Source organism: Hippocampus guttulatus, chromosome 4 (assembly GCF_054856545.1).
Source record: "Hippocampus guttulatus isolate MCC_2025c chromosome 4, RoL_Hgut_1.0, whole genome shotgun sequence".
Classification (NCBI taxonomy): domain Eukaryota; kingdom Metazoa; phylum Chordata; class Actinopteri; order Syngnathiformes; family Syngnathidae; genus Hippocampus; species Hippocampus guttulatus.
The window spans coordinates 10,408,204-10,436,150 of NC_141264.1; the positions used below are offsets into that span (position 1 = coordinate 10,408,204).

The 27,947-nt window shown below is 40.6% G+C and overlaps 1 protein-coding gene across 4 annotated transcripts; it reads right to left on the minus strand.

Annotated features, from left to right (window-relative positions):
• Positions 1-449: 449 nt before the first annotated feature.
• Positions 450-26,933, minus strand: osbpl5 (oxysterol binding protein-like 5). Of its 4 annotated transcripts, XM_086108784.1 has the most exons (24): positions 26,785-26,909; positions 21,924-22,198; positions 21,078-21,139; positions 16,949-17,106; positions 16,751-16,824; positions 15,624-15,704; positions 15,248-15,349; positions 14,022-14,225; positions 13,611-13,695; positions 13,020-13,182; positions 9,601-9,817; positions 9,321-9,505; positions 9,159-9,240; positions 8,303-8,401; positions 8,038-8,134; positions 7,616-7,714; positions 7,338-7,435; positions 7,161-7,250; positions 6,448-6,584; positions 6,049-6,228; positions 5,817-5,946; positions 5,439-5,553; positions 3,708-3,801; positions 450-2,460 (listed from the first exon to the last, which is right to left on the minus strand). In XM_086108784.1, the coding sequence occupies exons 2-24, from the start codon at positions 22,038-22,040 to the stop codon at positions 2,325-2,327; spliced, it is 2,805 nt and encodes a 934-aa protein (XP_085964910.1). In that variant the 5' UTR covers positions 22,041-22,198; positions 26,785-26,909; the 3' UTR covers positions 450-2,324. The 4 variants fall into 4 exon arrangements, with proteins under 4 accessions (XP_085964910.1, XP_085964911.1, XP_085964912.1 ...); XM_086108785.1 differs by lacking the exon at positions 21,924-22,198 and having other exon boundaries at positions 26,822-26,933; XM_086108786.1 differs by lacking the exon at positions 21,924-22,198 and having other exon boundaries at positions 26,785-26,928.
• Between the last annotated feature and the right edge of the window lie 1,014 nt (positions 26,934-27,947).

The window sequence follows — 27,947 nt, forward strand, 5'->3', positions numbered from 1 at the left end:
CCTCCCACATTTCAAAAACATGCATAGCAGCTTAATGATACACTCTAAATTACCCCTAGGTGTGAGTGTAGGGGCAATGCGATTGGCTAGCGACCAGTTCAGTTCAGTTTTTTGAATTAGGAATCAGGAAACGAGCCAAGCTAAGGAAAGCCACTTTAATACAAATGGTATTTTGGAGCTGTTTTTATAAGTTTTATATTTCTGTTACCGATTTGAAAATAAGTACATATGAAGAGGAAAAAAAGTTTCAAGTTCAAGGCAACCACGTAATTAAGAGAAAATCGAATAATAAAATCAATCACTCCCAGGCCTCCTGTATTATGTGGAGACTCCAAACAATTTAGTTTCTGTCAGGGCGAGGGGGTTGCAAGCGATTTTCTACTCCGCTGGATTGACAACTGTTGAGGCACAGCATTTCAACAGTCAAACATTAATAAAGAAAAAAGGCATTGTCGGAGTTAAACGTTTTTTACTGTAGTGCTACAGTGTGCAACAAGTGTGAATGAAAAAAATTGGGCATCATTGTGTTTAGAGTTTTTGTTCAGTATAACAAAAGTAGGTGGCATATACAGTCCCAGAAGGTGGTGGTGATCGGATATAAAAACAGGTAAATAATGAAAAGGACTTAAAATGTACACAAAATCATTCAGAGTCGACTTTCATGACTAAAATTTGATCCCGTTGGGTATATCAGTACTGGCACTGGACTGAAATGTTACAAAGTGGGCACTGAAATGAAATGTTAGAAAATGGTCACATACATGGCTTTGCTTTTTAGCATAACTCAATGGCTTTCTGACACACAAAAATACATCCATGAGAGAACAGCACGTAACACTGGGAGCAAGATTGTCATCCCTGCGCTCTAAACTCTACACTCCAAGATGAGTTACAAAGGGGGTAAATCACACAATAAATACATTCTGAAATCTTTTTTTTTTTTCACAGAGTGTAAAAGCACTGCGGACAAATATGTACATACCTTCTCAAAGAACATATACAACAAATCAGCAAGTGTTTTTACATTTGCAAAGTTACCTGAAAAAGTTGTGGACCATAACAAACACCAAATGGCCATTTCAAAAACAATTGTGTTTTACCGATAGTTTCTCTAAAGGCCAGAAAGATTGGGCTTGGAGGGCTTATGGCTCTGGCTGTTTGTGAGAAAACGTCAATACTTGTTAGTCAATTTCCATCATTAGTCACTTGACATTAAAAATCAATGTAGTTGATCTTATTTACATTTGTGTGTTGCATGCTGCTCAAGCCATCTGCTATCGACAACTACTGGTAGTTAACAGACACAACAGATCAAATTTTGGTGATGATGGCTTATAAGAGTGTTAAGTACATTTGTAGATAATCTTTCAGGATGAATGAAATTGTAATTTGGTTTAAAAACAAAATGTCAAACAAGAGACCTCGCGTTATGGTATCCAGGAGGCATAGGCAAAAATGATTCCATTAGCCAAAGCAACTCCACATGCTGCATCCAGCGCTAACCGAACAGAGTGCTCCACAATCGTCCCTTCCATTATGCCACAGTTGGCACACAAATTTAAAGACACTTTTTATGGCTCTCGCTCTTGACCCACATGAACCTTCCTTCCTACAGTACGTGCCACTAGAAACACACACACACAGTGCTCCCTGTAAACAAGAACTCTTTGTCCTCTCGGATTATATATACTGTTTTGGTAAAAGTATGCTCATTACAAGACGAGACAAAGCGGATGTGTGAATATAAAACAGAATTGCACTGTTGGAAGATGTTCTTTTTTTTTTTTTTTTCCTTTTTGGCATCAGCGGTTAAGGCCCAAAATCTGGAGTGGAAGTTGCACGAAACATTGACGCAGTGCTATACCTGCGCACATAGGGCCTTACAGTACATACATACAATTCACAAAAATATTCACAAACAGACAGTATTGCAGGGCAAGTAGATAAAGACACTAAGGAATGGTGGTCTCGAAATTCTTACAAATCTTCATTGTACAACTCATCCTTTTTTTTTTTTAATTGAAAGACTCTCTTTGTGATTCCTTTCCGTCATCCCTTGTCTCCTGTCCAAAGTGCGTGGGTGCCGGTGCTCTTTCAGTTTGGCTACACGAGGGGGAATTCTTTCTATCTGAAGATGTCTGACAGGCGTTGGCTGTGTTTATTGCTATAATGTTCATGCTATTCCTCTCCCTATAATAAAAAGTATGGGACTAAGTCCCTCGCCCAACACTCATCTGAGTTCTAGGCTCCCCCCCTGGCTGATTACTTTGTGCTTGTGGGTGGGATCAAATGTCAGGTCGGTGATGGACGGAGACCTGAGGTTCTCAGGCATAGATGTAGCGGAGGAGAAGATGTGAGAGGAGCACCAAACAGACGATCACACAGTGCCGACCCATCCATGAGACACTGTCATCTGCTGCCCTCTGCTGAGTGAGCTGACGAGTCAGAGCTGACAAGTTCCTACAAAGACAGGCGAGGGTTGCTTTTATTGCCAATAAATAGAGAAGGGCAAACCCTTCTGATCAAACCGCTCAGGGGCTCACAATTTTAAATGTTACCCTTGTCAGTGCTTGCAAATCCTTACACGCGCGTGTGTGCCGTCAACACAGATTTTCGTCCGACTCCTACATTGCGAGATGAAATAACTATGGCCTATCAGGAAGCGCCCTGAGGCTTGTGCTGTTGCTGAACACAAGTACAGCGTTTCCTTGCCTAATCCAGATTGCTACACACTCACGCATTTCGCTTCTGGCGCCCATCCTTTGACAGTCGATGAAAATCGTTGCAAATTCTGTGGCGTTGTGCTCGCTGAGACGCCACGAATAATGGGGCGAGGTGCAGAGACACAACTGCTCGCGTTGAGTGTTTGTATAACGTGTTTCCCAAGTCATTCACCACAATAACAAAGACAGGAAGAATTTGTAACCGCAATGTCGTAACTGGAGAACTTAACTGTGCATTTCTTTTTGACACCTAACTTTCTTCTTCTGTTGTACATTTAATTGTCTAAATGCCTTGTGGCAATATGCTGCCTCAAAAAGGTCACGCATCTGGTTAAAAGAGATGAGGATGTCACCATAGTACATACTACCTGCCGTAAGAGCGTAAAATGAAATATCTTGTATCTCCTGATTATAAAAGGCTGGAAAGGCCATTTGGTTTTTTTTTTGGTAATTTATGCTGCCTAACAAAAGCCTGCAATTAGGTTAAAAGTAAAACAATGATTATGCGAAACATGTTCATAACATTATTATTATTATTATTATTTTAGTTATGTTTAAAAAAAAATCAATCATTGTCTATTCATGTATTTTACCTGATCAGAGTGAAAAGTAAATTGGTTTATTCTAAGCTACAATAAAACACAACTATCTTGAGGAAATATACCATTCAAAATATTTGGTAGTACAACACGTTTTCAAGGAATTTACACAGTTGTCATGCACACTGTAATGTCCGGTCTACTGTAACTTGATTGCGGGCTCATTGTTGCCAGAGGACATGTAACTTGACTTCAGTGCACTGCTGAGTCGCAGTCAAAAAGATGAATACATAAATAAGATGAATATCGAAAGCACAAACTGATGGCAATTTTTTTCCGCGCTATGTGTGGATTATTTCATAACAGCAAGATGAGATGTTAAAATCCGTAGGTTTACTCCGCCTAAAAACAATCACAAAAACACAGCTGCTGTGCGTTGCTTCACCTCTGAATGTCTTGCTGCGTCTTCTGTACGGAGGCGATGGAGGTCTGGAGGAGGGCCATGTCCTTGCTGCACAGTGCACAGTGGTTTGAGAACTCTGAAAACATGAACGTTACAAATGTTAAAAAAAAACTATATAAAGTCAGTGTCATGAATATCTCACAAAATAACCTCATAATGACAAACTCTTATGACACATGAAACTAAAAGCAAAGAGCTGACTTACTGCAAGGGTTTACTTGAACACTGTATTCATAATCTGCCAGTAGATCCGATGAGTTAAAAATTTTATAATTAGTCAGAATGAATTCAAGAACAATCATCAACACCAAACCAGGCAATATAGTTCTTCAGCTGAATTCCCGTGCCTGTCCCCAAAATAATGTCTTTTCAAGTGTTAATAACGAATAATTATATCTTTTATGTGTAATTTCAATTGATGGTCACCGATGTTATGTTGTCCTAGTGTCGCTGCCATAGATCGTGACCTACTGCGCATGAGCCGCAAATCGTGCAGGGGCCACAAAAAGTGCAAACAATGGAATCAGAGCTGCCATCGACTGTAAGCCTGAGAGCGAGTTTTCACTTTACGCCTACTTTACTGCAATTATATGACTTTTAACAGCAAAATAGGCACCAAAACAAAAATCTGCGCCGCCATGTTTGATGTCGCAGCTCAAACCCAATTGTGTATGCCAGTGAACTAACACGCACTGTGACAATACTGCAATTTTCTTTCGCTTGAACCCACGCTCTCGAACACTATGTGCACTTCCACTACGTATACATTTCAATGAGGACCATAGGGTGGAGTGTGGGTATTGGGATTGGGCCTCTGATGGCCTTGTTGGTCTGCGTGACGATCACCTCTGTGCAAGCTCGTTCAAACTAGGTCATGAGCTCAAAACAGAATGCCGAATCCATCGTAAGACCCCCTGGAGGAAATAAAGCTAAACAGGCAGATATTCTCTGAAATACTGATCTGAATTTCAACAATAATCAAGTTAAAAACACTCTTAAGAGTGCTGATTTGACATTAGATGTTATCTTCATCTCTCTCCTCTGTATTTTTTGGTTCCTGTTTACTCAACTGATAAACCAAACATGATTTCAAAACAACAAGCTTTTTTTTGTGTGTGTTATAGAGATGTAGCCAATTTAGTACCCAAGCACGTGCAAGTGTACATTCACATGATCGTTACCGCCGTTGTAACTAAATGGTATGATAAATCATACCATCAACAGTCAGGGTTTCATGAAATGAAAGGCTTTGGTGTACCGTCTCATAGTCATCTCATAGTCGACTTCTACCTCATGTACTCATTTGTTAGCTCACAGACAACCAGAATGATCGATTGTCACAGAAGGCCAATACCGTTTTGCATACTGCCATTGATGGCTCATTCTTTCAAATTATATCTACAGAGCACAATGCCACAAAAACGTACGTTTGCTCCTGCGTGTATTATTAAATGAATTTAAAACAACTAATGTGTTGAGCAAAATATATAAGGTATATGAGTGCATTTTATTTCAAGTAACTATGACTGGATGGTACGATAAACAATTACCTCAAAGCGATGTTGTTTGCTTGTTATAGTGTGAAGTATGGATTCTGGTTATATGAAGGGATCTAAGAATACTGCATCCATGTCAGTCGCTGGTATCAAAATTTCCCCAAATGTGGGGTTGCCACCCCTGGGCCATCACGTAGCTGTTGTGTCAAAGCCTCACCCTCATTATCAGAGGACTCGTGTGTTGGTTCTGGGGTGCTGCTGCTGCTCTCAGTGTTCTGGCTGCAGCTGGATGGCTGACTGCTGGCTTTCCTGTGTGTTCCGTTCACCTTAGCCTGGTGGGGGGGGGGGGGGGGGGGGGGACAAAAAACCCAAGATTTTATTGATCAATTGCCAAATGACTGTGCTAACAAATACCACCACACATGGCTACACAAGTAATTCAATCGGATAATCCAACCAGTTAGACACAATGACTTGTCTGTCTCATGTAATACAAGTCGATTTAACTCCTGTATGTTTGGGTTGATCATCAAGAGCTTTAAAATAATGTTGATATGACAATGAGCTGCTGCAAGTGTAAAGGTGAGTGACTCACCTTGCGTTGGCTGGGCCAGCTGTCGCTGTAAGAGAGGCCATTGTGTCGTTTTTGTGTTTTCTCCAGCGTTTGAATCACTCCATCTCTCTCAAACTGAACTAGACAACGCTCTGGCTCCCATGGCTCGGCTCTAAATTAAAACAAGATTGGACCCGTTATTCAACAGGTCAGTTGTCACCTGAACCTAAAAATGAAGAGACAGGTCTGTGCTTTCTTTTAAAAGTGTTCGTACTCCACATGCTTGTAAGTCCACTCTGAGGTCACTGGGTCCTGATAAAAAAGCCGTGGGGTCCAGGGCTTGTCTCCCCTCTCTCTCGACTCTTTGCGCTGAGCTTCTTCCAGCACAAACTTCTCCTGTGTGGCTTGCAACTGGTCACGCTCTATGATTGCTCTGGTCACATGCTGCCACAGCCTGTTAAGTAAGGAAAACAGAACCTCAAATATACTGACAAATAATACAGGAATATACATGTCAACTAACGGATGTGGTTTTCCTCACCTAGCACAAATGGGGTAACATAGTAAGCAGTAACAATTCTTTTTAACTAGATTGCCAAGAATAATAAACAAAAAATGGCGAAGAAAATGCCATTTCATTCTTCTGAAATCCACTGAAGAACACGTGATTTACCTTTCAGACTCAAACTCTCCCTGCTGGTCAAAGTGGACCACACGTCTCTTGAGACGACTGCGACGGACATCTGGGCTCGGATTCCACAATGTTGCCTGCTGTCCAGAGCGCTTCTCATGAATAAAAACCTCACTGTCCTGATTACAAAAAACCAAACAAATTGCAATGAAAGGCCAGAAATCAACAAATGATGAAAAAGTAAAATTAAGATGTCAACTTTTCGATTTTACTATATTTCTAGTAAGGGATGGGCAAGATCCCCTCACATCTTAGGAGGACGGTAGAAATACTATTTTTCAGCAGAGGCGAGGAATCAAGGAGCCACCAACCTTTGTGAGACTGAGAGCTGCTTTCGGCATACTGATAAGTGTGAAGAGCTACCAGTTTGAAACACACTTCTGAAATAACCTACTGCCTGAAGACAGCTGGAATAGCCTCCAGCACGCCCGTGAATCTCGTGAGGAGAAGTGGAATAGAAAATGGACGGATGGATGGATTTTTATTTCATTGCTTAGCAATTTTTAGAACAGGCCCCCCAGACTACTCATGCGATCCTTGGGGGCAACCTGGTGCCCACAGACATCATGTAGGTGACCCCTGACCTGAGCTAAGTACTTTTTCTAGTTCTAAGTGATATTTCAAAATCGAAAAAAAAAATACCCAAGGATTTGGAAAACAACACCAGAAAAGCGGGAAGAGAAAGGTTCTTGTACCCAATGTCCATCGATGGTGGCAGCAAGCTCGTCCCCCTCAAAGATCTTGCCACTGATCTGATTCACAGAGCATGGGCCTCCCAGGAAGGGCTGCAGTGAGCACAATCACATTTGTTTCCCCTTGTAACTGATGCAGACTGCAGAGCTCGAATTGAACAGCAGATGGCGACAGTGTACCTTTAACTTGAACTCCAGCTCAGTGAAGCATTTGTTTTTCTCACACTCGATAGTAACCTTTCCACCCAGCTCTAGTGTCATAGTGCCATATAGGATACCTTTTGAGGACAGACATATGTGTTACCACTTCAGTGTTACCATTTCACCTCAGAATATGCACGTTGAGGGCTTTGAAGGTAATCCCTGTTTTTTTTTCTTACAGGAAGTGTGTCGTAATTTTTCCAATTTATGTAGCTTCAAATGTTGCACCAAAGTGAAATAGCTAAGTAGACAGTTACCTTTGCAATGAGCATAGGGCATCGTGATAACATACTCCTCCTCCCTGCTCAAAAAGACCAGTCTCGCTTTGCCATCCAGGATAGCAGACAGAGAGTTACCTACGCAACAGAGCAGCAGAGTAGAACTTGGTTAGTATTCACAATAGCACCTAACCTGCCTTTAATGTAAAAATTTTGTCATTTTAAAGTGTTCAATAGGTTTAAATGTTCCTGAACAGCGATGTATTAAAATAAACACAGCAACATCAAGGGGAAAAAATGAAATGAAAAGGTTTTATTTTTGAACAAATGGTAATTGAGCCAAATTATCAAAATACAATAGGGAATGGGGTAAAAGAAAGCCGGTATTCCACTTCTGTCTGTCATGTATGACTATCAAGCACTGAAGTGGACAAGAACACTAAGTGTAAATTACTACATACCGTAGAATTTGGACTTTGCCAGGATGCTTCCACTGATGGAAAACCCATCCTTCCTATTGCAGACATAAAAGGCAGAAATGGGTGGATGGTGCGAAATCTGGAAAAAGAAATATTGTGACATGGACATTGTGAGCTGGAGAGTAAAAATGGGGCTGTCAAGATCTGGCAGGCATCTGTTTCAAACTTGAAGGTGTTTCTGATTAGTGGGTTTGCAGAGTTTGAATTGCTGTTTGCCAGATTTATGGGTATGAGTCGATGTTTTCACCTGTTCAGCTATGTAGAAAGTGCAGCCTTGACTTTGGGGATGAGGCCAACAGCAGCGAAACGTTTCCCCCAATATTGGGTTGTAAGGCTTCTTTAGACCCTGGAAAAGTCAAAGATGCAATCAATAATATGTCAGTGAATTGACCAATAAATGCTCACTACTAACTTATTTCGTAAATGTATACTACGTCAATTATCCAATTAACTTATGAACATTACTTATAAACATGATCAAAAACTTCATTGTAACGTATGCAGCCACACAGTCTTCAATGGTTTCCAAAAGCATTATTTCAGATATTAGCAAATCAGTTGCTTCATGAAACGTTCATGGAAAAAAATATTCATTCATTCATTTTCAAAACCGCTTTATCCTCACTAGGGTTACGTGGGGTGCTGGAACCTACAGTATCCCAGCCGTCTTTGGGCAGTAGGCGGGGGAGACCCGCCAGCCAATCGCAGGGCACACAGAAACGAACAACCATTCGCGTTCACACTCACACCTCTGGACAATTTGGAGTGTTCAATCAGCCTGCCATGCATGTTTTTGGAATGTGGGAGGAAACCGGAGGACCCGCAGAAAACCCACGCAAGCACGGGGAGAACATGCTAACTCCACACAGGGAGGCCGCAGCTGGAATCGAACCCAATACTGTGAAGTCCATGTGCTAACCACTCGGGCCACCCCGGAAAAAAAAAAATTACACCAGCAAATGATGGTCCAATAATTTTTAGATGACTGTATACGTCTGAGTGAAGATTGTTTAACATTTGCTGTCTGGTGTTAGAAAAGAAACATGTAATTTAGTGTTGCCCTACACTAGGGTACAAATAAATTGACGTAGAATATATCTTACCTTAGGCTTCTTGTAAAAGCCAGACAAGTACCATCTGACTACCTGCTTCATACGGCCATATGAACTGTCCTCCAGTGCAGCTCTAAAGGAGTTAGTAATCATTACAAAATATGAAAACAAAGACAATCAGACATTATGTTACAGCTGTACGGCAATACTGACTGAGAGAGCAGATCAGCATGATAGTAGTAGTCCGATAGCTTGTCCAGGAAGGAACGAGGCTCCAGGATGAATGTGGGCAGCACCACCTTTGAGAGGTCCATGCCCGGTCGTAGCTGCTTCAAAATACCCCAGATCAAACCCTTATTTTCCTCTGAAACAGTCTCAACCTGTGACGCCTCCCCAGCCTGAGACACATAACACAAGCATTACAGAGCTGCAAGTTTCTGAGCAAAATTCTTAAACAGGCAAGAAAGGACATCTAGTTTACGTGGCATCTCACCTCTGCCATCTCTTCTGTGCCCTGCTCAACATAAACTGTTCCCTGTGGCATGGGAGACATCGCTTCATCTGATTGGTCCACATCACTCTCCTCTGTCAACCTTCCTCCATTATCAATGGCAGAAGCGTCCCAGTCATCGTGACCATCACGCTCTGATTTGTCCGAAAATCTATCATGGTCCATGTGGTGATTGCCCAGCAGCACAGACTCATTCAACCTTATAGTAACAGAGATAAAACATCTAGATTTAAGTTATGCATACAATGAACTATTCAAGCACTCACATGTTTTAACTTGTCACTGAAACATTTGCAGACTACTTCAGTGATTTGTTGGCCAATATTTTGTTGTGACAATTACAAAACACGCTGATGTCAAAGAATTACGCACGCCCTGTGAACTTGTCATACACATTGGGAGAGGGAAAAAAAATCAAACTTGTTTGTGCTGCTTGTATGTTGTGTTTGTTAGTGAAATGTCTGAATTATGTTGCATTTCCGTTACAGTGAAAAATCTTACATAAGACTTCCTGTAAAACGAAGAATGAGATTCATTCTTAGAAATAGGCAGGTAATTTGAGATTTAATTGATGGATTAATTTCAGATTAGCTGAGTGTGGGGCAAACTAATTTATGCTGCTGAGATGTGCAATTGTGTTCTTTCGGTCATGACATACAGCTCTTGACCCTATATGGGTGAAAGGGGCACACGTGAATCTCTTGCATCCTCCAGGAATAGATCTGGTCTTCTTTTCCAAAGCCAGGACAAAAAAAAAAATAATAATAAAAACTGCTCCCATTGGCAGACTTTACCCGGGAGGCTGAGGAGAGTGATCCGCCCATATATGGAACACACACTTTCAGTCCTACTTTGGCTCAAATTAAACCATCATTAAAAAATACATTTTCCATTTTACAGTTGGTTCCCTTGAAGTGGGTGTGTTCGGGATTCCTCTACCCGACGACCCTACCCATAGAGTCACTAGATGGTACTGTTGAGCCTTTAACACGTTAAGTTAAAATTCAAAGACACGCTTTTCTTGAAATTATTTTCCATTGACTTTTCCAGGACCTTTGCATCAGCTGCAGTACAAGTCAAGTTATCACAACATACACGAATAAATTCTACCCCCAAGCTTTTGATAAATGTTATTTTCTACAAATGTACCTTACACTGTATTTTGTACATTAAAAAAAAAAAAACGACATGACAACTCAGAGCTCTGCTCTCTGTGCACATAGACATTATATTAACCGAGCTGAATTCTTCATGAATTTTTTGTCATTTACATATTTTCTGTTTCTGTTTTCAGACAATGGGGAAAGTATGAAATAGTGAGTGAAACGTTGCCCGGTTTGGCGACCTGTTATGTGTCTCTATCTTATCGTCATGAAACCTGAGATATATTTCATCAGACACCGCACAGCCGAAGGTGACGGCATGCACACTACAGTGTTCTGACACTCAACAGAGTAGACAGAGAGAGGCAGAAAAATCGCACTCGATATACGGTATACAGCGACACTCTTGAACTGAGTCTCCAGTCTGAAAAGTCAGTACATCCAGCAACAAAGTCATACATGGAAACACAGGGCAGCAGAACTGTTCTAAGGGAAGATGCAATTTGATTGGTTGGCAGCGTTACACGAGGCAGAAAAGCACTATAGATCAATGTTGAAGGCAGATGAAACCACGAGGCAGGGAGAAGCCGAGGGAGGAAAAATTATTTTCATGACAACTAAAGCTTTTCCTTTTTTGTGTGTGTTTTCCATGACTGGAAAAATGCTATATCATTTTCCAAAACGCATGAGAACCCTGAAAGTATCGTTTTAAAGACACTCAGTAGTGCATAAGTAGTTACAATATAAATATAGTCGAGTGTCTGTAAAGCCCGAAAGAAAGTAGAAGAGTAAATCTAATGAAAAGCCATTTTACAGACCTGTCATTGGATGTCAGTGCACCCGCTGCGCTCCCACCTAACAAACTATGACACCTCTCAACCAGGAACACAAATGCTCATATTAAAAGAAAAAAAGTCTTCTTCCAACGTACGTGACGTTCTAGTCGAAAATTAAACAACAAAAAACGGGTTTATCAGGAAAAGAAAGGAAACAACGAATGAGGAACTCAAATGTTGACAGACCAGAAAAATCACATTCCAGAACAAAGTAAAACCATAAATGCCAAATCTGGAATTACCAAACGCTAAAATGTTCTGCATCAGGGACATAACTTCCGCTAAACCCCAAACATTGAATGGCGCATGGAAAATGTCATTTTCAACTGAATATGTTGTTACAAGTAAATCCAGAAGAGTAGGCGAGCACGTGTCCTCCTACTTACTGTACAATTATGTCTTCAATCGTAAAAACCGCTAAAAAGATTAAAGTCCTGTGTTCTTAACAGCTACAAACCTTTGTTTGTTAAGGCTTGCTGAAAGGCAACACTTCTTATTCTTTTCTGAAAGGCACATTGCTCACATTCTTCATGACTTTCCTGCTTCTTAGTCACGTGACCCTGCTGGCTGTTGTCATTGGCTGGAAAAGGCTTGATGATTTCGTCACCATAAATTGAAGCCACAGAAAAGTGGGTGGAGAAATGGCTGCCTTGAGGGATTCAAACAGCAGGTTTACAATAGATGATCTTACCAATACCCCCAAATGACAAACCATCAGAAAGAGATTCCCATAATGGCACGCTGATGGACATACGTGACATTATGCACAAAACAATGCAAGTGATGCAGGGTGTAAACTGGGGATTATTTTCTATTGGGATGGACTGGAGAGCAGCAACTGCCAACATTTATTGAGCAAAGGAGCATTGGAAAATCTCATGACAAATCACTGAACAAAAATGTCGCAAAAATTATAAATCCAGTGCTATCTGTGAGGAATAGGACTTGAGCCCTCCCGTGAATAGCAAAAGAAATCTTCAAGCAATTGAGACCACGCCCCCCCTAAAAAGGTTTTTACTTACTTATAGAGTCCACAAGATAGCAGCAAAACCCATTTTGTCTCAATCTACTCAACTCACTTCAACCTATTTTCTTGAATGCAAAACCATAAACATGCGAGAGATAACTGCATTGAAATAATGACGATCTGGCCTCAATTTACTCAAACATTTACTTGGGGTGAAATCTGGACATATTTCGTTTAACACAAAGTTTTGTCAAAAGGTGGATGCACGGGTTAATTGAAGTTTGGACCAAAAAGTGAAACGGCATTTAATTGTTCTGCCTGCCACTATTTATCAAAGGCACACATAGAAAACCAATATACATTTTCGCAGGAAATAACTCTTTTTCAGAACAATTATGTGGAATTGTTAAATTTGGACAACCACCGCATACCTGCTGAGTTCCACTTATGTGCCTGCTGTTGAGCATGCAGTAAAATCAGTGAGTTCTTACTTACTGCAAAAGCTCTGTGTCTGCTAGCGTGCTAGACTGCAGAAGATGGAGAAAGTGAGAAGACTCAGAATTTGTGCTGATATCTCCTTCTTTTCCTGACTTGGCCGTGAGCTTGTAAAGGCTGGAGCAACTCAGAGAAAGCTCCAGCGCATCCATCCAGCATCGGCCTGAAGAAGCAAACAGTTTTAAATAAGTGTGTGTACAATAAATTGAAGCAGATCTCCAGACTGCCTCTAAATGGTGACATTTTGCCCCCAAAATCTGGGACACTGCAAATACATTTTTCATCTACTCGCGCATGTACGACCAGTATATTTGATGATGTAAAATAAACAATTAATTAATGAATAGGCAGTAGCAGTTGGCTTGAATATTGTTTGTCAGTGACAATCTGACCTTCAGCCCATTTAACAGTATCGTAATACAATGAAAATGAACGAAAATGTGAATATTTCATTTGCAAATCGATTGACAATGTTCGCCCCTAAATTTTCTACTTGTACCCCTAAACACTGCTATTAGTTAAAATAGTTAGTTTGGAGCCCTGTGAAAGAAGAGAAACGTTTGGCTTACCCACTGCCAAACTCATTCTCACCATCAGACTCAGAAGACGCTCTGAAGATCAGGTAGCTGCTTGGTAAAGGCTGTGTGATGGAGCCAACAGTTTCTCCTTTGGGACCCTAAACATACAGATAAAACACCATGAAATACATCATGGAACTAAAACATTAGCAATCGTAAAAAAAACCCCAACTTATTTTTAATGTTATGATGAACATCTAATGGATGAGAGAGAACTACAGTTAATATTGTTAATCTTTGTGGTATCGTTATGGTCCACCATTAAAACTTCTTTCATACCGACTATCAATCTCTTCACGCATTGTTTTTGCACAGTGTTTTACGTAGTGGAGAGGGGGGCATTGACCCAGAAAGGTCTATTTACAGCAAACTTGGCCATCAGCAATTGTTAGCCGATCAATTGGAGCAGCCAGGCATGTCTGACCTTGACAGCCCAAATGGACTGGTCCAGTGGATGGTAAAGCTTGAAGCAGAAGCCATCCTTCTTCGAGGGCCTCTCGATGAGCTTGCAGGCACTCAGCAGGACAGTGCCAACCCAGTGGTCAGTTTTGGGGGTCTTATAGATCAAAAGAACACCAGGTTTCAGGGCACACCACAGCTTGGTCCAACTCTTTAAAGAGCCACGGATCTGAAAAAGAACAAAGGCGATGGAGGGACATTTTAAAGATCACACCTCATATCAAAAATGGAACACATGATACAAATATATATGAAGAGCATAAATAAACCCAAATATAGACAATATTCATTTCTACATTATGTTCCTACCTGTCACTAATGCACTGTAGAACATACAGTATATATGCAACACTGTTGTTTTTGCTGCTATTTTTCATGAAGTGAACAGAAAGCTCTTAGGCCGTTTCATATGTGCACAACAGAGCTATTCCTGTCAAATGGTGTTTACAAATCAGTTTTATTCCGAGCACTTCTGTAGAGATAATTGAACCACCTGAACAATATGGTATATCAAGATGCTGTTTAGGGGAAGGACTATCTGTAGGTGGGATCAGAAACACAGTATCTGATGTGACTACTATTTGCCTCATGCAGTACAAAATAGTGTATATCATTCGCACAGAGTTGATCAGGTTGTTGATTGTGGCCGGTGGAATGCTGGTCCACTCTTCAATGGCTGTGTGAAGTTGCTTGATTGGCAGGAATTAGAGTATGCGGTGGTCATCTAAGCAGATCCAGAGTGTCCTAAACACGCTGAACTGACGAGCAATTCAGGGAAGCTCCTTTTATACCCCATCATGTTCACCCATGAAATTCTAAGTTAATGATTATTTGATAAAAACAACTTTATCAGCTTGAACATTAAAAATCTTGTCTTTATAGTGTATTCAATTAAATGTAGGTTGAACATGATTTGAAAATCATTGCATTCCGTTTTTATTTATGTTTTAAACAACGCCTCACCTTCACTGGGATTGCTTTTGTACAACAGCTGTTATCGAAGCTAGTTCAAGAGGCTGCCGACTACAAAAATACTGTCATTCTATGAGCGTCTAAAATTGTTGTTAGACTTGCCAGAGCTGTGTGTTCAAAGGATGTGGAATGGTCAGAGCAGCTTATAAATAAAACCTACAGTATTATTTTTGGCCATATGATCTCAGTAACAAGAGTGCATAGCTTCAGCAACCTCACCTTTAGCCAGTTCGACATACTGACAACACTCGGGTCCTTCAGCGCGCTGAACAGTTCTTTGGCAGCCCGCTTCTTTTCTTGACGGTAATTCTGCTTTTGGACCTGTCAAAGAGGTAGATGACAGATAAGTCATCAAAGCATTGCATAAACTACGTAGAAGCAGAATCCAATAAAAATACAATTCATTCACAGTGCTGTGAAAAATGTTAACTATAGAAAAATAAAGGTTTTGTTTTCATTGTGGATTTTACAATGTTATTATAAAACTAATCCCAAGATAAATGGACATAACTTGCTTTTTTTTCTTTTTAAATTGTGTCTGGCATGTGATCTTGATGAGATGATAACGACGATACTGTATGATGCATGTGTGTACCTTAAGAGACTCTTTTCGAGCAAGCTTTTCTGTCGGTGAGGGACATTCCTTTTCCAGACCATTAAACATCCTAGACTCAGACTGGAGTACAGAAGGAAGAGAGGTAGGGAGCAGAAAAAAACATCCCTCTTAAATCTCAGTGTGTTTAGGTTACAAATGTAATACCACTAGTGCAATGAGGTTTATCGTTTGAAAAGTCCAGAAAACCTAATAACTGAAAATCGCACGATGTTGTGGTGATGAGGTAAATGACAAGACGAGGAGACGAAGATGAGTCATGTCCCTATTCTACGACAAAAAAAAATAGGGGGCCAAATACAAAAAGAATTAACTGTGGCCACTAATAGGAGCATTGGCCTTCTTTTGCAGTGGTAGTTTGCTCATTCTTCATGCCCTAGTCAAAAAAGATACTGTGCTAATGACATAGTAGGGCAAATGCCCACAAAGATTGACAAATGAGTGCTGTTTGCCCCCTGTTTTGATGTTCATTCTCATCCTGCACTATGTGAAGGTGTATTCCGTATTTTACGCGCTACCCCTGGTAGTCTGGAGGGACGTCAAAGAAATCACCCAACTTTGCACACACATCTGGCCTGGCGAGAAATTTGGCATTTTGAAGTTTTCGTACACGAGAACATAAAAAAAATAAAAAATAAAATATCCAGTACGGAGGAGAACGGAGACCTATCCCAATAGAGTGTGTGTGTGTGTGTATGTGGTGGGGGGCTTTCTTCACATGTAAACATAAGTGCAGAGGACAAAGCATCAAGAGGAGCATAAACAAGACATCTACTGTATATGCCAGTGAAATTTGTCTTCACTAATCCTAGTTGATATTTGCAACAACTTCAAACGAAATGAATGAAACAGATAGGATGACTTGAAGCAAAGTGAACAAAGGAACAAAGCGCACAGCAATGCGAGGAGCAGCACAATGTCGAAAAGGTCTAGGTTACAGTTAATATGCCTTTGGTTCCCACATGGCCCTGACAAAAACAATTCCAGTTTCTTTTCCCAGCCACAGCAGTGCTGCAGATTTACCTTAAACAATTGATCAGGTGGTATTGACATTAAAAAAGTGTTGGGGAAGCTGTGAGGTAATTGCCCAATTAGGAATGGGTTCTTACCTTGCTGCCTGGTGATTGGGCAGGACTAAGTTCATTAGTCATCATGGAGATATCGTGCCTGTCTGTCTCACTGCCTGGTGGGAACCCACAACACAGTCACATGAACCGAGGGAGCCAGTCAGCTGACAGACTGTTATAAGCATGACCGGGCCAAAGTAGCTAATGAACAGCTGCAATCTTTTGTATGTGGCTTCTTACCTGAGCTGAGGTTGTAGAGGTCACTGTCTCCTCCACAAGAAAGGTTTCTTGTGAGGGTGCGGGGGTCAATTTTGGGTGGGGAAGTTGCATTTGGGCACAATGACAACCGACGGTGGTACAAACTCTCTTCCTTCATCCTAACAATTAGCTCACCCTCTCTGTGAAAAGGACAGGTAAAAATGACACAACAGAGGAAAATATGAATAAAATATTAAGTTATTGCCATTATGTTTGCATCCAAGAACTACTTGATCTTTTTTTTGGTCACTGTGCTCAGACTGCACATTGTCTTTGAATGAAGACAGAGTGTGTTGCACCCCCTGATCACTTCATGCTCAGCCCCCTCATCACTCTCAACAGGCAGCCCTCAGCAAATGCTACTCCACCAGGCTCTCAGACATCCACAAGCAGAGTGCTGTGGATTTAAAGTGCCACGACTGCCGAGAGTCGTGGCTCTCAACATATGGATGATTGAACTTGTTTATAAGTGAGACTGGTCAATTAGACTGTAAGATACAAAGGTAAATGGAGCATGGGTGTTTGTCAGCTCGAACTGTCGAGAAGGCTACACTGTGTTCTCCAGATATATATTGTAGTTTAGGACTATAATTTGCTAGATATTGGCTATTGAAGCTTTGTGAAACGTTTGAGGCCTTTGCATACTGATGTGGAAAAAACGAGTCAGAGCCTCAAAGCCTTATAAAATAGACATTGGTGACACCTGGTGGTCAACTAGATTCATAGCAGCCACCATGGTGAGTAAATTGATCATTCTTACACTTGTGTCGTCTGTCTTATGACCCGCCATGTACATATGCAACATTTTATCACTGTACCAGTAGTATGGTTCAATGTCATGTCCTGTTCGGATTTGAATAAACAGGAGTTGGATTCGTTTTTTATGAAGCAAGATGAAAATATTTCAACAAGTCAAATCGGTTTTCTTTCAAGCAGGGGCATGGGGGTTACAGAGTCCCTTTGATGACATGAAAGAAAAAGAAAAACAAGGTTGGGTTCTCTTGCAAAGTTTTTCCATAACACACATTGATGTTTGACATGTTTGACTATCTGGGCGGCCCGGCGGACAAGTGGTGAGCGCATCGACCTCACAGAGCAGAGGTTGTGGGTTCGATCCCGGCTCCGGCCTTCCTATGTGGAGTTTGGATGTTCTCCCCGTGCCTGTATGGGTTTTCGCCGGGTACTCCGGTTTCCTCCAACATTCCAAAAACATGGTGTGAGTGTGAGTCTGGATGGTTGTTCGTCTGCGTGTGCCCTGCGATTGGCTAGCAACCGGGTCAGGGTGTCCTCCGCCTACTGCCCGAAGACAGCTGGCATAGGCTCCAGCTCCCCCGCGACACATGTGAGGATAAAGCGGATCAGAAAATGAATGAATGGACGGATGTTTGACTTCCTGTAACCTGGCCGGAATTTCAAATACCTTTCCTTACCTGGATATATAAAGGTTAATAAATAAACAAAATAAATACGTGATTTTCTTGACAGTATAATGGAGTTACCGCAGCATGGGGTACTTGGAATCTGTAAATGTGCTTGTATGGCACGGTTTGGAAAAAGAAAAAGAACATTGCAATCATAGATTGCAACTTTTAATTTGTGCAGTTAAAAAAACAAAGCAAAATACAGCCAGAAAACTGTTACAAAAAGACATAGTGGCAATTTGTGATGCTCTCTAGGAGGATCCGTGGTAATGTTCTATTCTGGGTATTACCAATGCTGAAGGCATATTTAAGGAATTTGAATGACGAGAATGTCTTCCAGCCACAACTGAATTTTAAAAAAGGACCGTCATTGTTCTGTATGGCTGGAGCGATCCATAACCATAACCACATTGAATCTTTTATCCTGGTATGCCCTCTCCCTGAAGGCACGTGATATGGTTCGGAAGGTGAATGCCAGCATAGCAGAAAATGATCCAGTTAAGACTGGCAGATGACACGGACTCTTTGATGAGAAAAGTCTTCCATTAGGGAAAGTGAAGACCCTATGAAAACAGCCTTGAAACCCAACAATTATTTTATACTGCTTCACAGCTGCCAACCTGTAAAAATTCACTTGCAGAAACACCCGTCCATCCATTTTCCAAACTGCTTATCCTCACAAGGGTTGCGGGCGTGCTGGAGCCTAGGGCAGTCGGCGGGGTACACCTTGAACTGGTTATTTCCACAACAATTTATCAATATTTTCATATTTGTATAATTCTTTAAGAACCAATGCAGCGAGACTCCACGCATGGCAGTGTTTTATTTATATATGCAATGATTTTTTTATTGCAGAAACAGGTCCATACAAAGAACACAAGCACAAAAAAGGAAAAGAAAAGAAAAAAGTGATAGAAAACGATACATTTTTCATATAAAACTATTGCTCCAATGCAATCCAAGCTTGGAGGTAAATCTGGAGCAACTTTTCATTCGGCTGAACAGGGCTTCTATGAAAGAAGCCCTAAAGCTACAAATCAGCTATCTTAATAGTGCCTCAAATAATTTACTATAGTAGTGCCCACAGGACAACCTGTGTTTGACCTGTTTAGCTGACGTGATAAAATAGAAGATACTGTATAGTATTCCTCCTCAAAAAGAGAAAGTTGCTCCTCAAATGAAGTCAGTGGTTACCAAAACTGGTCAGCAAAGACACAAAGTTATTACGAGCCTTGAATACATCATCATAATACGATGAATTTCTGGCACAATCTAACATACCAGTTGTCAAATCTACAATAAATTAAGATATTCAACAAGAACGGATATCATGGGATGATGCAAGGGATGTAGCCGCTGCCGTCCACAAAACCATTGCTCCAGTTTAAATTTACAAAAGTGCCTGGATGTTCCACATCACAACTGGAACTGCTTTGCTTCCTCAGGGCCTTGACAAGTTCTTATCATATCAAGTCAAGTCAAGTACAACTTTATTGTCAAAGGTGCTGTACATACAGCACCTTCTTCCCTCTTAAGACAACATAAAACAAGAGTTCATTCCATTGTTCATTCCAACGTTTATCAAGAAAACTAAAGACCATCAGTCTGCCAATTACACTTGAACAAAAGAGCATACGGCAACAATGACTCGCAGGATATAAGTAAATCAACAAATGAATAAATTCAACAGAAGAAATTACATCTTTAAGTGTGGCTCAGGCAGCGTACTGACCACATCCAGATTGAGATGCTGTGGCATGACCTAATTAAAGCGATTTACACCAGACATCCCAAGAATAGTGCTGAACTGAAAGAGTTTGGTGAAGAGGAATGGTCCAAAACTCCTCCTGACCGTCATTGTATGTGTCTGATCTGCAACTATATGAAACGTATGCGTGCGTTATTTCTGCTAAAGGAGGCCCAGCCAGTTGCTAAAGCCAAAGGTTTACATACATCTTCCACTCTGCCCGTTTGTTTGGTATTTGTTTTAGTTTAAGAAACTGTGCTGTGATGAAGATGTCAATCAGATTATCGTGCTAAGGAAAAAAAAAATAATTAAAAGGAAAGTACCATATTCAGACAACACTCGAATGACTCCTGTACACTTTATACGAGCAACATAATTATAGACGGTGCACGGTACAATTATCTTGTCAGAAGTCACCAAAATACACAATCTTCTAAAGATAGGTGGCGGAAAAAGAAGCAGAGTACCTAGTCATTACACTTTATAACCATATGCAAGATGAACAAGTACTCTCAGCCAATCTCATCTCAATCCATCTATAGCAAGTCGGCCTTGTGGAAAATGAAACATTTCCTGCCCCCTGATTCTAAATAAAGCACAGATATGTTCTTAGTTCTGTGAAACTAATCTTCTTCAAGTCAGAAATATGCAACACAAACATCAATCCCGTATCAGCACTCAAAATGCTTTACCGTTAAACGCAAAAATACTCACAATGTTCTTTTTGTACAGTACCACCACAGTGATTAATGGGCTTCAGTCACCAAATAACTTATAAAAATAAAATTACAAGGGAAAATATGAAGTCGAATATGAACAGAAAGCAGCAGTCATTTCAACAGAGGCTAAATCATAAGATTGCAAATTGATCGGAGTTCTTTCATTATGACAGTGGTGGTCAAGTAGGGGCAATGGTGGTCAAGTAGAGGAAAGCTCTTCTTACCTTTCACCTGAGTTGCAGTACTCACAACATCCAGAGGCCTTTGTCAAAGTCACCTGTTTCACCTGGATGGATACACAAACACAAACAAGCCGTCACTTAAACACACAAAGTTAAGTCCGATGAGCATTACATCCTGGGTTCCTCCTTTCAACGCTCCTCGCTAAGGAGGGAGGAGACTCAAAACCTCCCGGGTCCAGGCTCAGTCCTAAGGGAGGCGCCTCTCTGGGACTATTTGCCAACTGCTCACACAACACTGGTACTCAACTCCTAACTCTGAAAAGCTGCAAATGAAAAACGACTCTGCTTGAATAATTGTTGACTCATGGAAAAAAACAAAAACAAAAAAAAAACATTATTGAGAGTAACAGTTCATCAGACAGCAAAACTATTGACTGAGTCCAGTGTTGCCTTTTCCCACTGAAACAAACCAAAGCAGCAGCATAGCATAGAAGTAGTCTGTAATTATATTCCAAAACTGCTGATTTGTTCAACTAAATTTGTTGCCTTCCTAGTTCTAATTAGCGGAACATTCTGTGCAACAGGTATTCAAATTGCAAATGTTCCCAATGTCAAGCCAAAGGAACAGCCTGCAAATGTGGCTTGAAGAAACATTTTTAACGTTTTGAGTGAAAAATATGCATGAGCAAAATTGCATTTAGAGAACGCCTGTGCACAGGAACTCCTGATGTGACATGAAATGTCTGGTCTACAGACTGTGGAGAAATAATGTGTTCTTAATTGAGCTGAACTAGTTTGTCTAATATTAAAATGAAAGGCTTAGTAAAAAGTACCTTTTTAATAATAGCTTATTACAACATTGATTTGATTTTTGTTGATTAAATATACCATGGGCGCAGGGTTCAATTTTGGCTCCAGCCTCCCTGTGTGGAGTTTGCATGTTCTCCCTGTGCCTGCGTGGGTTTTCTCTGGGTACTCCGGTTTCCTCCCACATTCCAAAAACATGCATGGCACGTTAATGGAACACTCCAAAATGTCCCCAGGTGTGAGTGTGAGAGCGGATGGTTGTTTGTCTCTGTGTGCCCTGCGATTGGCTGGCAACCGGTTCAGGGTCCGCCTATTGCCCGAAGACAGCTGGGATGGGCTCCAGCATTCCCGCGATCCTTTGTGAGGATAAGCAGATTTAGAAAATTGATATATATATACCCTTAAACAATTTCATTTTATTTGACAGAAGGATTTCATTACAATCACCAATTCTATGAACTTAGGCAGAACCGTTAATGTTCTGAACTATTCGAATATGTTGAGAGGATGGGAATCATTGGCGATTAATTTTCGAGTTTTTAGAAAAATGTGAGATTTTTTTTGTTTGTTTGTTTAGCACACCCCTAGTGATAAGCAACAAAATGTATTTTCTTCTCTAGAAATATGAAGAAATGACTCTTCAGACTACGGGACAAGGTCAAGTCAGAACCACAGTAGCAATTTAAAATATCATTTTGGTGTGGAGAAGAAACAGGAAGTCTTCGGTTGTCGGTGGAAATAGTTATCGTGCGTCCCGATTTGAGACCATTGATTTATACAGACTAAACGGCTCCTGACACGGTTATCCGGATCAGTGAGAAGTTGCTGCTGACTATAAAATACACAAACTGCTGAACGATCATTCAAGACATAATAATGAAAGGGTCATTGGAGGTATAATGTTAAAACCAGTCGAAAAATACACATGCCTGCAGCCTACAAACTTCAAGTCTCACAAAGGTTATTTGCACAGCCTAAATATGTATTTGTGTGTGTGTGTGTGTGTGTGTGTGTGTGTGTGTGTGTGTGTGTGTGTGTGTGTGTGTGTGTGTGTGTGTGTGTGTGTGTGTGTGTGTCTGTCTGTCTGTCTGTCTGACTGTCTTAACCAGTAACCTCAACAACGACGTCCTTGTTATGGTTTCCGTCCATTGAAAGATGAAAAAATATTAGCGATTTCCACAGTCAAACATAACTTAAGGGAACACAACTGGGAAGCTTTTAAATGTGACATTTTAAGCATGACTGGTTCCTCATAAAAATGTCTAAACACAAACATTTTACAAGATCTTTCATACAATGGAGGGGGCCACATTATTTCAACAATGCTACTGAGGCGTTGGGGGTCTGTGGGTGCGGTCACATAGGACCACAAACCTCCTATGTACTGTATATGATGGGAATTAAGAAGATTTTTAATTCCCATCATATATATACAATATTGTATATATATGTCATTGTATATGACGTGATACACAATATCACATCATTCCAATATTGGTTCGGTTTAACTATACAATTTTTTTATCGATTCTCTTTGCGATACCTTTTGGAGAAAAAAGGAGATTAAACAAGTATATTAGCATTCACTTTACATTTTTTAAAATAGCATGACCTTACAAATCTCCAAGAGTATGGTCTTAAGGGGTCCACTTCTAGGATTTTTTGATGGAGTGCCACGGGGTCTCGAGAATTAAAAAAAAAAAAAAAAGATTTGTTTTGAAAATAAGTATATTCTGGGGACCTTTACTTTCTGACGGATTTATTTTCTCCTTGTATTTTTAAGTTATAAAGTTTTCAAGGATTCAAGGAATTTTCCTTTCCTTAAAATCCAAGGATACAAATATGCAGACTTTTTTTCCTGTCATATCACACACGTTTCCACATGCCGTCAAGATTTGGGAAAATAACCCAAGATTAATGAAATACGATTAAGGTAATATTTAACAATGACAATTCAAGAGGTTTGACTTTCACTGTTTTTTTTTCCCCACGGTCATTTTGTACTTGACAAAAAGAAGAATGTTGCCGAATAAAATGTTCAATGTTCGGCAATGATTACTAACTTGAAATAAATGAATAATCAGTTTAGTAATTGTTATTTGAATCTCAAAAAAATAATTGTGATTATTAGTGTTATTATTTTTGTCTATAGTGTCTGGCCCTAATGCCAAGCTGTGCCAAGTTGCTATCTGGGCCAAAGGTGTCCTGCTTTGAAGAATTGTAAATTATAAAATATATTGTTTTGATTGGCATGTTTTTATTTACCAAATAATTCCACCAATATTTCTTCATCATGTCTATGACTTAAGTATTCATCTACAATATAGGGATTTTTTAAATGATAAAAAAAAACACTGAATTGTGTTTCCAAACTTTTAACTGGAATTACACATACATACTGTACATACATGGAATTTGTTGTAACCATTCAAATCTGCAGGACAAATCTAGCAACATAATTATTTGCATTTTACAGGGACTTTTGGTTTCCACTGTATGCCTTAAGTGTATGTTCAAATAGTAATGCAGAGGGTGGCAGAGGGCAAGCAACACAAGTCCCAGCTGGTTTCAGAGCAGGAACAGGGCTGTAGAGGTCAGCTCAAGAGTGAGCTTGAAAATGGTGTCTTTAAGTATTTACCACTGCACAGCATGAGAGCTGGGACATCTGTTGTGCCTTGCTGCTCCAACGAGCAGTGATTAAAACACAGCAGTTATCACCCACGAAACGTGACTCAAACAGCTCTTCAAATTCTCACTCGCCATCATTCTCCTCCATCACTTTCATTCATCATCCAAGGGCTGAGCAAAGCCGGAGTTCTAGTTGACAGGCTTAGGGAGCAACACCATTAAATATCCCCGTCTGCGCAAGGTAGAGCATTATACGTCACGTGCAGACATTAGCGTTAAGAGACCAACACCAGGAGATGTCAATCATTATTAAAGGTAAAATGTGGGGGTGGGGGGCAATGGACGATTTAGCGTTCATCAAAAGGACATTAGCTATTCAGAGTATAAAGTAACACAGACATAAGCCGAGTGGATTTTTTTATTGATCGTTTGACCTACTTCCTTTGGCCTGTCAGTATTACTGATCAGAATGGCATTACAGGGTCATTCAGCATTTATCGCTCTTGATAACAAAAGGGTGGGTGAAATTCCATATATGCCATAAAAGGGCCTATGTTGTCATGATGCTGCTTTTATCATTAATAGGATCACACCATGTTTTTTCTTTTGCTCAGCAAAATGGCATTCATTTTCCATTATATCAATCAGTTTTGGAGCAATATGTAAATGAATAATTGCACCTGGGATGCCCCTTTTTCATTGCCAAAATCGATCCGTTTGATTGACTGGTTTTAATTGTATTTTTAATGGAACGTGCAAGTCTTTCTTTGACTGTTCCGCACTTTTGTTCCAATGCAAGCAGAATAATGCCACCTGTAGGACTTTAATAGCAGAGGTCTGCATGGATGCAGCTCAGCGTCCAAAAGTTGATGGCATGTTGTCCTTCTTCAGCCAATAAACACGTAAAGTCAACTTTATTGTCAAATGTGCAGATGAAATTTCTTTCCTCTCAACCACAGGAGAGAGAGGAGCCGCTGCGGTTATCCGCGCCACCATCAAGAGAACAGTTAACATCCATCCATCCATCCATCCATTTTCCGAACCGCTTGATCCTCACTAGGGTCAGTTACATAAAATGACAAAATAATACAACACAACACATAAGACACAGACAGACAGTCATGCAATCATAACCAATTTTCTGCATACCCTTTGTTGTTATACACTTTGAAGCAGTTATAGATGAAAGAGTACAGACTAAAGCCAAAGCACACCACTCGATACTTTGAGACCATCTTTAGTGTTTGTAAATCTGTTACTGTACATTTCGTGTTATTCTCACTTGAAGCTAAGTCCCACATTTCTATATGACGAGCTTCTTATCTGTGTCAAAACAGATGGGAGAGGCTGAGCTGGTCGACACATTTAGTCCAGCATGTTTCTTTTATGAACATTTCGAAGTTTCCACTACGACGATAGGTGTCAAAATAAACCAATCGTATTGTGAACAGGGGACACGGCAGATGTTTCACTTATTATAGTAAATTAAGTCGAGACTGGTCCTCAAAGACCCAAATACTCTACTAACTTGTAATGACACTGCACTTGATGAAAACAGAATAAAGGGGGACACCGCAGTTTGCCATTCGGAATCTGGTTATATTCAGTCAACACGCTCAATCAGAAAACGACAACGCCTACACAGGACACAATTTTAATGTCTCCCAGGCACTTAGTGTGATCTTTGAATCCCTCGTCATGTCACACACCACTTAATATCCCACGTTACATTCCCGTTTCGTGAGCTCGAGTCGTGCATCATTTTGAAGGATGAATATCCTACTCACGTTCATCCTTGATGTTTATCTCGAGAGACTGCTCTGTCACATGTGCCGATTTAGGGGTTCACATCTTTTCCTTCGATAAAACCATATACATACGCCATCAATGGGTTAAGCGTCCAGAGAGACGTGCATTGCTTTCCAGGGGCTACCACAGTTCACATCAATCACAGTTGTTTATGGTTGCCATTGAACTAAAGGGCAGTGAAGTAAAATAAACATTTTTTTAAAAATGGGAACAAGGCTCGGCTAGCTCGTTAACGTGGCCAAGCCTGACTTGTCGCTGAAGCTAAGCTAGACACGTTAGCCTGCGCCCTGCCTCACAATACACCAAAGTGGGCGAATTCCTCCAAACGGCGCACTGATAAGTATTTCCAAATAACACCCACTTCATAGCACAAAATGTCCGAATACTTGCCAGTCAGTGTAATCTTTGCAAGCAAGCAAGTGGTAGAGAATAACACCATCGACTGCACGTTTGTCTGAGAAATATAAGAAACATTGGCTAAAAATAGCAAGTTATCTCAACCGACCTGATGTAGCGAAGAATCCCCCAGATCGCAAACTTACAGTATCGGTCGTGTTTTATGGATCATGCAATCGTCTCCGAGCTCCCGTCCCAGTTCGGCGTCATATCCACAAGGACCAAGGAGGGAACCGTGCAACCAGGGCCAGCCCTAGCCAATGTGACGCCCGAGGCGAAATTACATTTGCCCCCACCCACTTGCCTGCCCCACCACCATCGTCGATTTGTACATACACAGTACAGTACTTACAGGACAAGTTAATTGTCAAAACAGCTTTTAATGAGACAACATCACACAATTTACAATATAAAATGGAACATATTTTTTCTTTTCTTGACAGTTTTGTGACTGTCAAACAAATCACCAAGGGAAAATGTAGCGGCTTATCATTGCACAAATCAAAAGGAGCAAAAACTTCACCTTGAACCAATATTCCTTCCCTCTTTTTCCTTCTCTGTGCTCTGAATGGCTTTGGTAAGTTTAACATGTTTGCTCAGTTCCCCAGGGTCACATAAATTTGCTGTGTTTGCCTTTCAAGACAATGGAGAAATCAAAAGTTTTATGAAATGAGTACAAGTTAAGGCTAAATAATGAGGTTAAACAGCTATACATGTACTCTGCCGTATTCATTGCACATTAAATAAGTATGCATACAGTATTTTGGCCAAAGTGCAAAAGAGCTGCCTGCTGATGACCACATCAGCTATCTTTAGCACAAAAACTACCAGGGCCATCATTTTGACGCTTCTCAAACTTTGGTGTGTTACCTTTTACAAAGACTACCAATGTTCCTGGCTTTTTGACTCTCTCTCTCTCTCTCTCTCTCTCTCTCTCTCTCTCCCTATATATATATATTTATCCTTATATATATATATATATATATTACCCCCAAACTAGATGAGTGGTTGCAACAGATCCCGGGAACAACATCGGACATCTCAGTCCAGAAATGTGCAGTGCTGGGAACAGCAAGGATACTGCGCAGAACCCTCAAGCTTCCTGGCCTCTGGTAGAGGACCCGAGCTGAATGAGGGACGGACACCACCCGGGGGGGGGGGGGGGGGGGGTGAGACGAGGAATTTTATATATATATATATATATATATATATATATATATATATATATATATATACACACACACTGGGGAACTCTGTTGCAACCACTCAATT